General features: G+C 34.7%; 1 protein-coding gene across 4 annotated transcripts in view; it reads left to right on the top strand.

Annotated features, from left to right (window-relative positions):
• The window catches only part of LOC129236771 (transmembrane protein 132C), an 88,060-nt gene that overhangs the window by 30,557 nt on the left and 43,963 nt on the right, over positions 1-13,540 (top strand). For all 4 annotated transcript variants that reach the window (XM_054870980.1, XM_054870981.1, XM_054870979.1 and 1 more), the window contains exon 4: positions 11,024-11,544. In XM_054870980.1, coding sequence (XP_054726955.1) covers positions 11,024-11,544 — 521 coding nt within the window. The remainder of the gene's footprint in view (positions 1-11,023; positions 11,545-13,540) is intronic.

Genomic DNA, 13,540 nt, shown 5'->3' with positions numbered 1-13,540 from the left:
CGGAGCAATTTCCCATCGCAATTAATGGTTTGGGCCGCAGTGACCGCTGATGGACGCTCTCCAATCGTTTTTATCTAGCCTGGTGTCCAACTGAATGCGGCTTATTATCGGGAAAATGTTATAGAAGCTGCTTTAGAGCCGTGGACACGTAAACATTTCGGTCATAGACCATGGACGTTCCAACAGGACTCGGCACCGTCTCATAAAGCTCGTGTGAACCAAGAATGGTTAAAAAATTATGTTCCACACTTCATTTCGTCCACACAATGGCTTTCGAATTCGCCAGACGCAAATCCGATGGGCTATTCCATCTGGTCCATTTTGGAGAGCAAGGTGAGGACTAAAAAATTTGCCAGTATGGATGCGTTGAAAAATGCGAGTATACGAGAATGGGCCAAAATACCTCAAGATCACATTGAAGGCTATAGTCAAGGCAAAAGGTGGTCATATCGAGCTAAAGTGAATATATGTAAAAATTGTAATCATTTTTGAACAATTTTGTCTTTGAAATCAATAAAAATTAATTTCACACAAAAAAGTTATGGTGTTTTGAATAGGTAACACTTCATATCGTTCACCCTGTATAAACCAGGCAGAACCAGAAGATATCTCACATTTATTCATTGACAGGCACACAACATAGCGATGAAAGTTCCGCACCTAACCTTATTCCCGCAGTAGAAGCACCAATAAACGTTTTTAAGAATCAAATTTGGCTCTTAAGTGGCGAAGAAATTAGTTATCAATTTAAGATTCCATTTCCCACATTTCATAGACATGTTCTTATTCAACATGACTACACTCACGAAAATCTTATTTCCATTTTCAAACGATACTTAAACCCTTCAGTAATAAATGGCATTTTTACATCGGAACCAATCATGGGAAAAATCCAAAAAATATACCCACTACATTTTTCTAAATTTAAAATACGTTTTACTCAGACTCAAGTAGAAAATTTGCCAGAGGAACATAAACAGGAAATAGAAATTTTAAAAGAACACAAACGTGCGCATAGAAATCCTCAAGAAAATAAGATTCAAATATTACAGAAATTTTACTTCCCAAAAATGAGTTCAAAAATAGAAAATATAATTAAACAATGTAAATTTTGTAAGGAAAGCAAATATGACCTACACCGCAATAAACCACAATTACTCGAAACATCCATTCCGCAATATCCTGAAGAAATAGTTCATATCAATATATACAATACGGAGAAAAGACTAGTTCTCACAGCTGTTGATAAATTTTCAAAATATGCTCAAGTTAAATTAATAGACTCCAAAGCAAGTGAAGACATTAGAGAACTATTAAGACAGATAATTTTCGCTTTTGGCGTACCCAAATTTAGTATATAACAAAAAAGCTTTGAATTCAGCATCCATATGTTTCATGCTAGAAAACTCCTCCTTACACAAGTACCGTCAGTGGATAGGTAGAGCGAAATTATGCGGTGTCTGAAAGCTGAAAAAATACATAGATCCCTTTCAGAACTTTTAGATAGATCTGTATATGAATACGACCAATAGAAGCATTCTTCGGAAGAAGAGTGTCCACAAACCCAGAGCAATACGAAAATTCACGGAAAGAAAACATAGAGGCAATTAAGAAAAAACAGGAAAAAGATTTAGAAGCGCATAATAAAAAAAGAACTCCTATGAAAACATATTCACCAGGTGATGATATTTACGTAAGAATTAATAAAAGATTAAGTTCAAAACTCACTGTTAGATATAAAAAGGAAATAGTAAGAGAAGACTTACTATAGTGACTTACAATAGTAAGAGAAGACAAATCAAGTATCGTTTCCACGACAGTCGGTTCTACGTTACCGAAACGACCCGGATTTATATCCGGCCAAGGACTGTCACTCCAGCAGCATGCCCCGTATGTAGGTAGGGGGAATGTTTATGCTGTTACAACAACAACAACAACAACAACAAATCAAGTATAGTTATTACTGAAAAAGGACGGATAGTACACTAAAGCAACATTAAGACATAAAAAAAATTATATTTTTCTTTTTAGATTACTTCTACCACTAGTCAGTGGCGAATTTAGGATACTTGACTATACTAACTCACAATTAGCGACTTTTAATGCAGAATGGATAAAAATTCAATCCGGAACTTATAGAATTATTCATACAATAGACATAAATGAATACCAAAGGACATTGGACAATCTTAACAATAGCATAAGACATACATTTGTGAACCACCGTAGAACCACGACAGTCGGTTCTACGTTACCGAAACGACCCGGACTTATATCCGGTCAAGGGCTGTCACTCCAGCAGCATTTACCGTATGTAAGTATGGGGAATGTTTATGCTGCTACAACAACAACAACATAAAATTATTGCTACCAATCCCCTACTCCCCTTCCTAAATAACGAAGTAACACAAATACAAAATTCCCTAAATAGATTAAAACCAAAGGTTAATAAAAGATCATTAAATGCTCTAGGATCTGCTTGGAAATGGCTGGCAGGAAGTCCAGACCATGAAGACTTTAAAATATTAGAAAATCATATTAATAATGCTCTTGAAAATAATGGCACACAAGTTATAAATAAGTTAATGAATGAAAGAATTAATAATATTACAGAGATTTCAAACAAAATATTTGCACTATTGAAAAATCATGTTAGCATTCAACATGATGTTGCTGTAAGTATAAGATATCAATTAGAATTAATAAACGAAGAAATTGTTAATATAAATTATGTAATTCATTGGGTCAAAGTTGGCATAGTAAACTCATATATTTTTTCTAATATTGAAATGAAAATAATGAAAGAAATTTTTGAAAAAGATTTAATTCCCTTTAGTAATGTTGAAGAATCTTTTGAATTTTCAAATGTGAAAATAGCTTCAAATAACTCAATAATTTTATATCTAATTGATAGCCCATTAACTGATGAAAATTTATGTGAATCTCTATCAATTAGAGCACATAAAAAGGGAAATAAAATATTTAAATTAAATTTTGAGAAAATTTTAGTATGTAAAGATAAAATTTTCGGCACGAAAAAAATGTAATGAAATTAAAATTTATACTAAAAAGAATATTTTTGACATCAGTAACTCCTCCTGTATTCCGCATTTACTCAAAAGCCCCTCTACCTACTTGCATTTTAATAAATAACCAGCACCAGACGTAAAACACGTTTTTTTGTTCAAACTAGTTTTATTCATCAACGTATTGTAATATCCATCAAGAATAACGCAATCATTCCACCGCCGCTCTAACATTTCAGAACCACATTTGCTTCAAAATAGGCCTCAGTTTCAGCGATAACCTTTTCGTTCGAGCGAAATTTCTTACCGGCGAGCATTTTCATGTAGTTTTTTCATCATTCACGATTTTATGTTGTTAAATTTTTTTGATATTTTCTGGTGTTACTGCCTTATTTCGAGGTCCACTGCATTGTGCACCATCGGTGGTTCTACGACCACGTTTGAAGTCGGCAAAACATCGTTTTATTGTCGTTTCTGATGGGGCGGCATTCATGTTACATGGCATTGATTTCCTAAAAATTCACTAACGCTGACGAGCGCTGAAACAGTCGGGATCGATATAAACCCACTGCTGATATGAATCCACCAACGAAGGAACAAATCACTCTTTATTGGAAGGAAATGTGGTCAACATCAACACCACATGACAACACAGCTCATTGGATATTAGAGGAAGAAAAGAGGCAAAAAGATCTACAACAACAAAACGACATAGAAAATCAACAGAACAACTAGCTACAATAATCAGTAAAAAACACATCCGTAAAACATACAATATTCAATATTTGTGCTATAAAAAGTTAACCACTGCACATCAGCACATAGCCAGAGCAATACAGGAAATAATTAATCAGCCGCAAAAACTGCCTCCTTTCTTTACTATAGGCAAAACCCAAAAAACACAGAAACCACCAATCCATCGAACTACAGACCCATGCCTACCCTATAAAAAAAACAACTTCCACAATTACTAACAAAATATATACATGTCTTTCATGCTACAACATTTTAACAAATGAACAGAAAGACTGCAAAAAAGACAATAGGGGGTGTAAAGAGCAATTAATAATAGACACAGTAGTAATGAAACAAACCAACAACGCAAATGCGCAATCTCCACACCTGCTAAATAGACAACCAAAAAGCATTCGATTCAGTATTCCATAGCTGAAGGGGTTACAAATATATAAAATACATCCAAATCTTATACACTTTTTAACAACTAAATGTTTAAATATTGTAGAAAACTAGTATAATCTTAAGAATAAGAAATACCTTATCTTAATAAGAAGAAATATCTAGAGGCATATTCCAGAGAGACTCTGTTAGCGCTCTATGGTTTTGTCTTAGCCTAAATCCCTTGTCTAACACACTTAATAACACAACATATGAATTTAATATTAAACACGAAAAAGCTACAGAACACAGAATAAAGTATTTATTATAAATGGATGACATTAAACTATATGCGTGAACACAGATTCAGTTAAAGAGCCTCCTTAAAATCACAGAGCAATTACTCACAGATTCGGAAATTAGTAAATGTAAAGAACCGCACGTGAAGAGAAGAAAATGAACGTTTCCACGACAGTCGGTTCTACGTTACCGGAACGACCCGGATTTATATCCGGCCAAGGACTGTCACTCCAGCAGCATTCCCGGTATGTAAATATGGGGAATGTTTATGATGCTACAACAACAAGAAGAAAATGAAACCCTTAAATATTTGGGTCTCCAACGAAACACTAAACTAGATCACTATTAAAAAATAACTTGCAACACAAATTGCAAAACGCTTCAAAAACGCAAAATCCTTAAAACATATTTGAATTCCAAAAATCTTACCAAAGCCTTAAATACACACATATAGTATGCTAAACCAATCGTCCTATAAAATATTCATTTCGGAACATACATTGGTCAAACACATAGAAAACAGATAACAAAATATATAAAGATACATCCAAAATCATGCATACAACGAATTACAATCCCAAGAACAGAAGGAGGAAGAGGCGTTATACACATTCACAACCTGCACAACAATCAAATAAATAATCTCAAACAAATTTTCTCAACTAAACCTTTATAACACAGATCATATATTATAATAACATGTACAACAATAGACGAAAAAAGCCATTTGGCACAGAAAGAGTTACACGGCAGATATTTACACATAATGCGGGACCAAAATATTGACCAGAAAAATAGCCACACCTAGCTAGAAAAGAAGAACTTTATTCTGAAACTGATGGGTTTGCGATAGCCATTCAGGATCAAGTTATCCTTACATAAAATTGTCAAAAATATATTTTGAAAGATCCCAACGTGTCAGATGATAAATGCCGCGATGCCAAATACACGCAAAAAAGATAGACCACTTAATCACAGGATGTCATATATAATACATACCGAATATACAAAAGAAGTAGCAAAAAAGATAGACCACTTAATCACAGGATGTCATATATTATATAATACATACCGAATATACAAAAGAAATAGCAAAGAAACTACAACTGTTAAAAAATCAGCAACTAAATATTTTACAAATACACACCATGCAACCTAAACGAATATGATATACGAGGTGTGTTAAAAAAAATCGCGAATTTTGAAGCTTCGCAGGTTACGTATATTCGAACTTTGATTTTTTTGTTTCGATATGTTGGTACTCATGTCTCTCACTCATGCCGACGAGTTCGACCATTTTGAATGTTCAGTTAATTGTTGACAGCTGCTTTGCTTGCTCGTGTTTTGGCTGGTCTTCGATTTTTAGCTATTCAACAAGTAGTCCAGTCAAAAGAGGATTTAACTTCGTAATTTTAGGAGTATGCGAGTTTATGGTTTTATTATGTAAAGCCCATCACTGTGAACTTAAGTTTGAGTTTTCGGGGTCGGGGGTTGTGTCCCGCGGCCGCCATCTTGGAAATAAGGGTGCAACTGGTTTTTTGCGATTATCTCGTGAATTTCGAAAGTTACGAAAATTTTGTAAAATACTTTTTTGTAGATAATAATATTATCTACAACTTTCATTCAAAACGTTTTATTGTAAAATTAATAATAAAAAAGTTATAAACAAAATTACGCGAAAAATTAAGGGATGCATTGTTTTAAAGCGTAATAACTTTTTTTTTATTGATTTTATGGAAAATATACATCAGAGCATTTTTATAGAGCATTCTTTTGTGAACATTTTTGTCTAAAAGTTTTTTCCGCTATCTTTATTTAGTCGTATGATTTTGAGCTGCTAAGCGGAGCAACCAATACATTAGCGAAGCGCGTACATGATTACACAGGCCGACAAAATTTAATCAACATTCAGACCCAGAAACCAGACTATATATTTCCAAAGGTTTATGATGCGCTAAATCCAAATCTGGCGTCAGAATTGCTCTATCAGCTCTGTTTTTCGAGATATCCTAACCTAAAAGTGCAAAAAACACCATTTTTGCCCATATTTGAGGTTATGTAGCCTTGCAGATGTTTTCTTTCACCAAAAGTAAAGGATGGCATCTTTAAATACAATCTTTCTTTTTTCAAATGGCGTTTTGTTTGCTCAAATACCATTTTTTTTCGCAGAGATATCGCATTTTGAAATTTTCATGTTTCGAAATTTTCCTACACCTGAAAATCGATTAAGATAACATAGACATGATATATTCGATTACTAATTTTCTTGAATTGAGTCTTATTTTTCTTAAAATTTTGTCTCACACCATAAGTGTCCTGACTCACCACATCCCTACACTATCTAACCTTTGGGTACCGAGTCACACACAGCCCTAACCCCTAGAAACCACCCCTATCATACCGCGAGCAGGCTTTCCCACAAACTCCAAATTTACATACTAGTAATCCATATATTTCAGGCCCTCAAACCCAAGAAAATTAGTAAGCGACTATATCATGTCTATGTTATCTTAAGGGGGGACTCTACTGTAAAAATCAAATTTTCATGGATTTTGTTTTCATACTTGTATTAATTTAATTAGTAAAAAAAAGTTTAGGGTTACATAAACACAGGTCTTGAGTGTACAAAAAAATTTTTTAAATTTATTTTCATTTCAAAATGGCAGCTGTACAGCCGCTTCCCCGAAACGCCTTTTGAAATCTGCCCACACTGTCGCGCATTTAAAAAAAATCTGAAATGAAAAAAACCAAATTTTTTTTATTATATATCATTATTTTTAGTTGTTAAGCCTATTACTTGCAAAAAAAAAAATTTTTTGTAAAATTTTTGAAGTTTTTTAAAAAATCGACATTTTTTTGTTGTCATTTTGTTATTAAAAAAGGGGTTATAAATAATAAATTTTTTCCCACCATAGCTTTAAAAACTAGTAAATATTGTTAAAAATATACTATCAAAGTTTGAGCTTGATATGTTAATTTTTCACGGAGCTGTGATGTGGGCAATTTTGAAAACGTGGTTTCGAGAAAAACACGCTTAAACAATTGATCAAGCGCATATGACCGTAAAGCGCTCGAGCGCTCAGTTTATAGCTGCTTTGCTAAAACTTTTATAACTTGAAAACTATTCAAGATTTCTTTTTAAGATTTTCATGGAACATTCTGGAGTTGTTTCTGAGTATGTTTCAACAAAAAGTAAAAAATCGATTTTTTTTAAGTTTTACAGTAGAGTCCCCCCTTAATCGATTTTCAGGTGTAGGAAACATGAAAATTTCAAAATGCGATATCTCTGCGAAAAAAAATGATATTTGAGCAAACAAAACGCCATTTGAAAAAAGAAGGATTGTATTTAAAGATGCCATCCTTTAATTTTAGTGAAAGAAAACATCTGCAAGGCTACATAACCTCAAATATGGGCAAAAATGATGTTTTTTGCACTTTTAGGTTAGGATATCTCGAAAACCAGAGCTGATAGAGCAATTCTGAGGCCAGATTTGGATTCAGCGCATCATAAACCTTTGGAAATATATAGTCTGGTTTCTGGGTCTGAATGTTGGTTAAATTTTGTCGGCCTGTGTAATCATGTACGCGCTTCGCTAATGTATTGGTTGCTCCGCTTAGCAGCTCAAAATCATACGACTAAATAAAGATAGCGGAAAAAACTTTTAGACAAAAATGTTCACAAAAGAATGCTCTATAAAAATGCTCTGATGTATATTTTCCATAAAATCAATAAAAAAAAAGTTATTACGCTTTAAAACAATGCATCCCTTAATTTTTCGCGTAATTTTGTTTATAACTTTTTTATTATTAATTTTACAATAAAACGTTTTGAATGAAAGTTGTAGATAATATTATTATCTACAAAAAAGTATTTTTACAAAATTTTCGTAACTTTCGAAATTCACGAGATAATCGCAAAAAACCAGTTGCACCCTTATTTCCAAGATGGCAGCCGCGGGACACAACCCCCGACCCCGAAAACTCAAACTTAAGTTCACAGTGATGGGTTTTACATAATAAAACCATAAACTCGCATACTCCTAAAATTACGAAGTTGGCTATTTTTTTCGTCTCTTTTGACTGGACTAAAGATGGATCAAAGAACCTGTATCAAATTTTGTGTGAAAACGGAATTAAGTGCGCGGATGTTGACTGTGTCATACGGAGAAGCTACTTTGGACTAAAGCAACGTTTATCGGTGGTACACCAGCCGATTCGTTCATTACTTTTCAATCAAACCGTGTATGTTTCTGGATTTTTATAAAATTTGCTGATGGTATTTCTATGCCGATTTACTCTAGCAGCGATTTCATAAATACTTTTGCCATTTTCGCTTAGCCCTTTAATCAGACCACGCTCTTCAATGGATAAATGTCCTCCACGTGGCATTCTACAGATTAACCCATCAATAATTCAATTATTCTTTGTTCAAAAGAAGTAATCTGTTTTACTTGAAGCCGCCTAGTACGATTTTTATGTCGTGTCGGGGGCCCATAGAAGGAATCTTTGGTCGCATCGTCCTTCTCTGCCGTCGGGGCGTGGGCGTAAATGAGCGAGATGTTAAAAAATCGCGCTTTGATGTGGATTATTGCGAGACGCTCGTCCACCGGAGTGAACGACAGTACTTGGTGACAAAGTCTCTCTCTCACAACAAATCTGACACGAAATTTGCGCTCCTTTACATGGCAGCTGCTTGAACCATATGCAGAAGAATCGTCCTGGCCACTCCCAAGTGAATGGCGGTCAGTAACTTTCCCCACTTGCGTGGACTTCTACATATGAAACCATCCTCAGTTATTAGTGGAAAATAACATCACGATCACCACGATCACGCTTACAGGGCAATATCCTTTTCATGAAATTTTCTATAACCGAATTGCAAAGTTCCTGCCCTATGTCCTCGATAGCCCCTCGAATTCTATCTTTGAGGTCTTGAATCGACCGTGGGCTGTTGACGTAAACCTTCTCTTTCACGTGGCCCCAAAGGAAAAGGTCACAAAGTGTTAAATCACAAGATCTCGGTGGTCAATTGTGATCATCTCTTCGAGAGATAACACGGTTATGGAAACTTTTCCCGTAAAAGAGCAATGTTTTCGTTGCTTGTGTGGCATGAAGCGCCAGTTGAAAATAAACGTTGTCCAGATCAATACCATCCAATTCCGGCCATAAAAAATCGTTAATCATCTCTCGATAGCGCAATCCATTCCAAAATAACACCTGTTATTGGAAAAGCCTTTATTTTGCATTTACCTTGACGTCAGGCTCGATGAAAACCATTGGAGAGTGTCCATCTACTGGCGAATGCTGCCACGTGGTGTCCAATCGATGACTCAAATTCGTATATGAATGGTCGGTCAAATAAACCCTATCGTTTTGCAGGTTTACGAATTGCTCAATTTGAAAATTTTTCTTGTCAGAAAACACAATGTTCGGAAATTGACCATTTTTGGCCAAGAGAAGTATTTCCTTCGCTCTCTAGTCGGACTTGTTGCTGCTATGGTGTGAGATCAAGCGCCTTTTGAGGCTTAACTTTCAGATAATTTTTCAGTATACGGCGGATGCTACGGTCAGATATTTTCAATTCTTTCGACATTTGATTGGCACTTCGTTAGGGATTTCACTCAATCCGCTTCTTCACTTTTTGAACCATTTCATGTGACGTTGCAGTCATTTGATGGCCACCTCCATGATGTTTCGCGATGGTACCAATATCATTGTAAGGAGTAATGGTGCGATACACAAAAGCTTTATTTATTTTAAGGTGCTCGAGCTCACGAACAATCGCTGGTTGTGGCAGCCAAATATAATGTAATCACACTATTACGTTTGAAATCCATTACTGATTTTCTTTTTTCGCGTTTACTCTCGGCAAAATGCTTCCGCGTGCTTATGGATAATACTCTGGACTGCCATTTAGCCAACTAACAGACAGCTGATGCCCGTGTATCAGTTGCGCGAGCGGTCTGAAATTGGTGACACTTCTTGTGCCGGACCCTGTGTATACATATATTTGTTAACATTTTTATTTATGAATATTTTGAAGTTTTATAATCCACAATTAGCGAAGCCGCGTAAAGTTTCCATTTTGGAATAATTAAATTAAGTGTTGAAGAACAACATTATTTTCTATATGGTATTAGCTATTTATATATTTGGTTGTATTAGCTTATTTGGACGGACTAATTGATTGGGTTTCTATCGAGTGATATTCAACATCAACTTTTATAATACGTTATTAATTTCTTGCTTAATTTAATTTCTTACTTTGATGGTTTTTCCGTGCACTTTGCCAAAAAAAATTCCCACATTGTGTGCTTTGGGTTTTTTTCCTACTTTCTGCGCGTACTATCCCCGGTGATCGTAAACGTTTTGTCGTGTCACTTTCTGCTGTAAAGTTATTTAGGAATCATATAATTTTGTATATTTTTACAATGTGTTAAGAAAATACGTGGATGTATGCTTTTTGCATACGAAAAACCATCTTACTCAAGCTGGTTGGGTTGTGAGGATTACTTTATGATAAACTTGCACTTTCAAATAACTGATAATGATTATTTTAATTATTTTGTATTTAATTTTAGGTTATCATTCCTTCAATATGGTGGCCAGGATATCAATCAATCAGGGGAAGCAGTAATACTTCACAGAAATTTCCACACAGAGTGATACAAGCATCATACAGCGTGTTTGAGCCTTCTCCTCGCAACTTTGAGCAATGTGAGCCCAAAGTCCAAATTCAACCCTTGACAACATTTGCTCATATCCCACTTGTTGCTGCTACGATGCCATTCAAAGAAATTCGCATTGATGATCAACTGACGTTTCTTTTGCCGCAAAATGCATTGTATCCTATGTCAAAAATTTATGTGCCAGTAATTTTTCGTCAAATTTATGGATCAGATATATCTGCATTTACTGTACGAGCTCGCGTAAAATCAGGTGTAAAGATTTTGGGTGCTACGACATCTACCGATTTATGGAGTATATCAATTGAAAAGGAAAATCCCAAGCATACCACAGCTCGAGTTACAGCGTTTAGAAAAGAATCAGAAGTGCCTGCTGAAATTAACAATGACATGAAAAATAGAAGTCTCGAGACCAGGTGATGAAATAATTTAAATTTTAGTAATCATTTTAAATTCATTCATATAAATAAAAGTACGCGTATGGAAACATATCTGTGTACTTTGATAAAATAATTTATGTAAGTCGACTTAGTCCTTTTTTTGTCATATCATAAATTGCTTGTTTTGCTCGAAATATTTCTTGAATTAATCATATCTAGCCGTAGCTCAAGTAACCATCTTAATAAAGGTTAAAAAAACATTAATTTTTAATACCATATGGTAAATCAATCAGAATTTATTGGCTTTAAAGCAAAACCTCTTGAAATCACACAGTTTTGTTTTTGTCAAAAGTTCGCATATATACAGTTCGATTCTAACAAACTGCATTTTAAGGGCTTACATACAATATGTATTATATGCAATATATTCAATAAAATGTATAGAAACCACCATTAGCTCTAATGGCTTCACAACTTCGAGTTATATTTTGTGTTAATTTCTACGCAGATTGTGGGTTGACATCAGGCGACTGTGAAGACTAATCCACCATTTCAATCCCATTTTGCTGTCTCCACTCTACACACCATCGGCTTCGATGCTTGGGATAGTTGTCTTCTTCTATTTTTTTAAGCAGTTTTATTAAACCTTTTGAACAATTCGACAAGGAATACACCCTGCTTTTATCAGCTGTGAGCCTAGACAGAAATCGATAAAATGTATCACGAATCCACGCTGCCAACTGAAGTTGTTGCGTAAAATGAAGCACTGCATCAAGGAGCTGTTCGCTAGTAGTGATGTAGTTATATTTGTCTAATTGCTCTGGCTGAATTTGAAAATATTTCCAGTAAGTGAAAGCTTTGACTAGCTTTGTTGCCCTTTATTTTTATTCTGTATCTTGCGATACTCTTATTACAAGATATACCAGTGCGTGATCTGAGCTCATGTTAAAATCTTCCGTAAATGGACTAACTGAATGTTGTTGTAGACGAAAAAATCTATTAAATCCGAAGTTTTCTTTGTATCTGGTTTACTAGTTAAAATTGAATTATTGCACGCTGCAGATCTTTATAGAATTTCCGTCCTTTTGTCGTAATGAGCCTTGAGCCCCATGCTATTTGCTTCGAGTTAAAGGCGCCACCAATTATAAAGCGACCTTGAAAACGATTTAAAAGGGCGGTCAATAAGTCTTCAGATTTCAGCTGTTATCTGGGTGGACTGTAGAGATCAATTAATGTTAGTGGCTGTTTTACAGTTTCAACGGTAACGAATGTTGCTTTCCTTTGTGCAACTTTTTTCATCTAATGAGAGCCCCATTTTTTATTAAAACAACTCTCCCATGCGCAATTTTCAGTGGTGTAGTTTTTAAAATTCAAGTACGTTTGTTTCGTAAAATGAGGTTTAACGATGAAGGCAATGTGGCTGTTTTCGGTATGAAGTACTACTTCCAGCTGTTCTTTGTGCTTGGATAAACCGTTTGCATTCCATAAAATAAGTTACAGACATTTACATAATCTAAAAACTGCATGTTTTGCTCCAGGCGAAAAAGACCTCTTCCTGTTTGTTTAATTTTGATAAGATCGATGCCTAGACACAGGATATTTGAAGTTAAATTTTGATGATTTTACAGGGTGGGCCATATAGCGTTTGGTTTTTGAACCACCTATTTTTTGTTGTTTTCATCAGTTATGCAAAGATTTTTTTGACACTTTTTAAATAGAGTAAACATCTTTTTTTGTCGTTGTTTTTGTAATGTGTGTATTTATTTAATAACTGTTGGCGCCTAATAGTCGTAGACAAGTACAGTAATGGAATGTGTGTATAATTTTTTTGTTTGTTTTTTTTATTTGTTGTTGCCTTCTGTTGCTGTTTGTCTTCTACTTCATTAAGTCCATACCATCCGTGGCCTGCTGCACTTCAGTTCGTCTTATAATATACCAAAGTGAACTTGCTTTGAATATTATTTTAACCTAGAACTTTCAAAGTGTCCAGCCCTCATCATTAGCAATTTTTATATTTTCCTTTTCGATAAAA

This window comes from Anastrepha obliqua, chromosome 2 (genome assembly GCF_027943255.1).
Source record: "Anastrepha obliqua isolate idAnaObli1 chromosome 2, idAnaObli1_1.0, whole genome shotgun sequence".
In the NCBI taxonomy this organism is placed as follows: Eukaryota; Metazoa; Arthropoda; class Insecta; order Diptera; family Tephritidae; genus Anastrepha; species Anastrepha obliqua.
The sequence above is the reverse complement of the archived record's forward strand: the minus strand, read 5'-3'. Positions and strand labels throughout refer to the sequence as shown.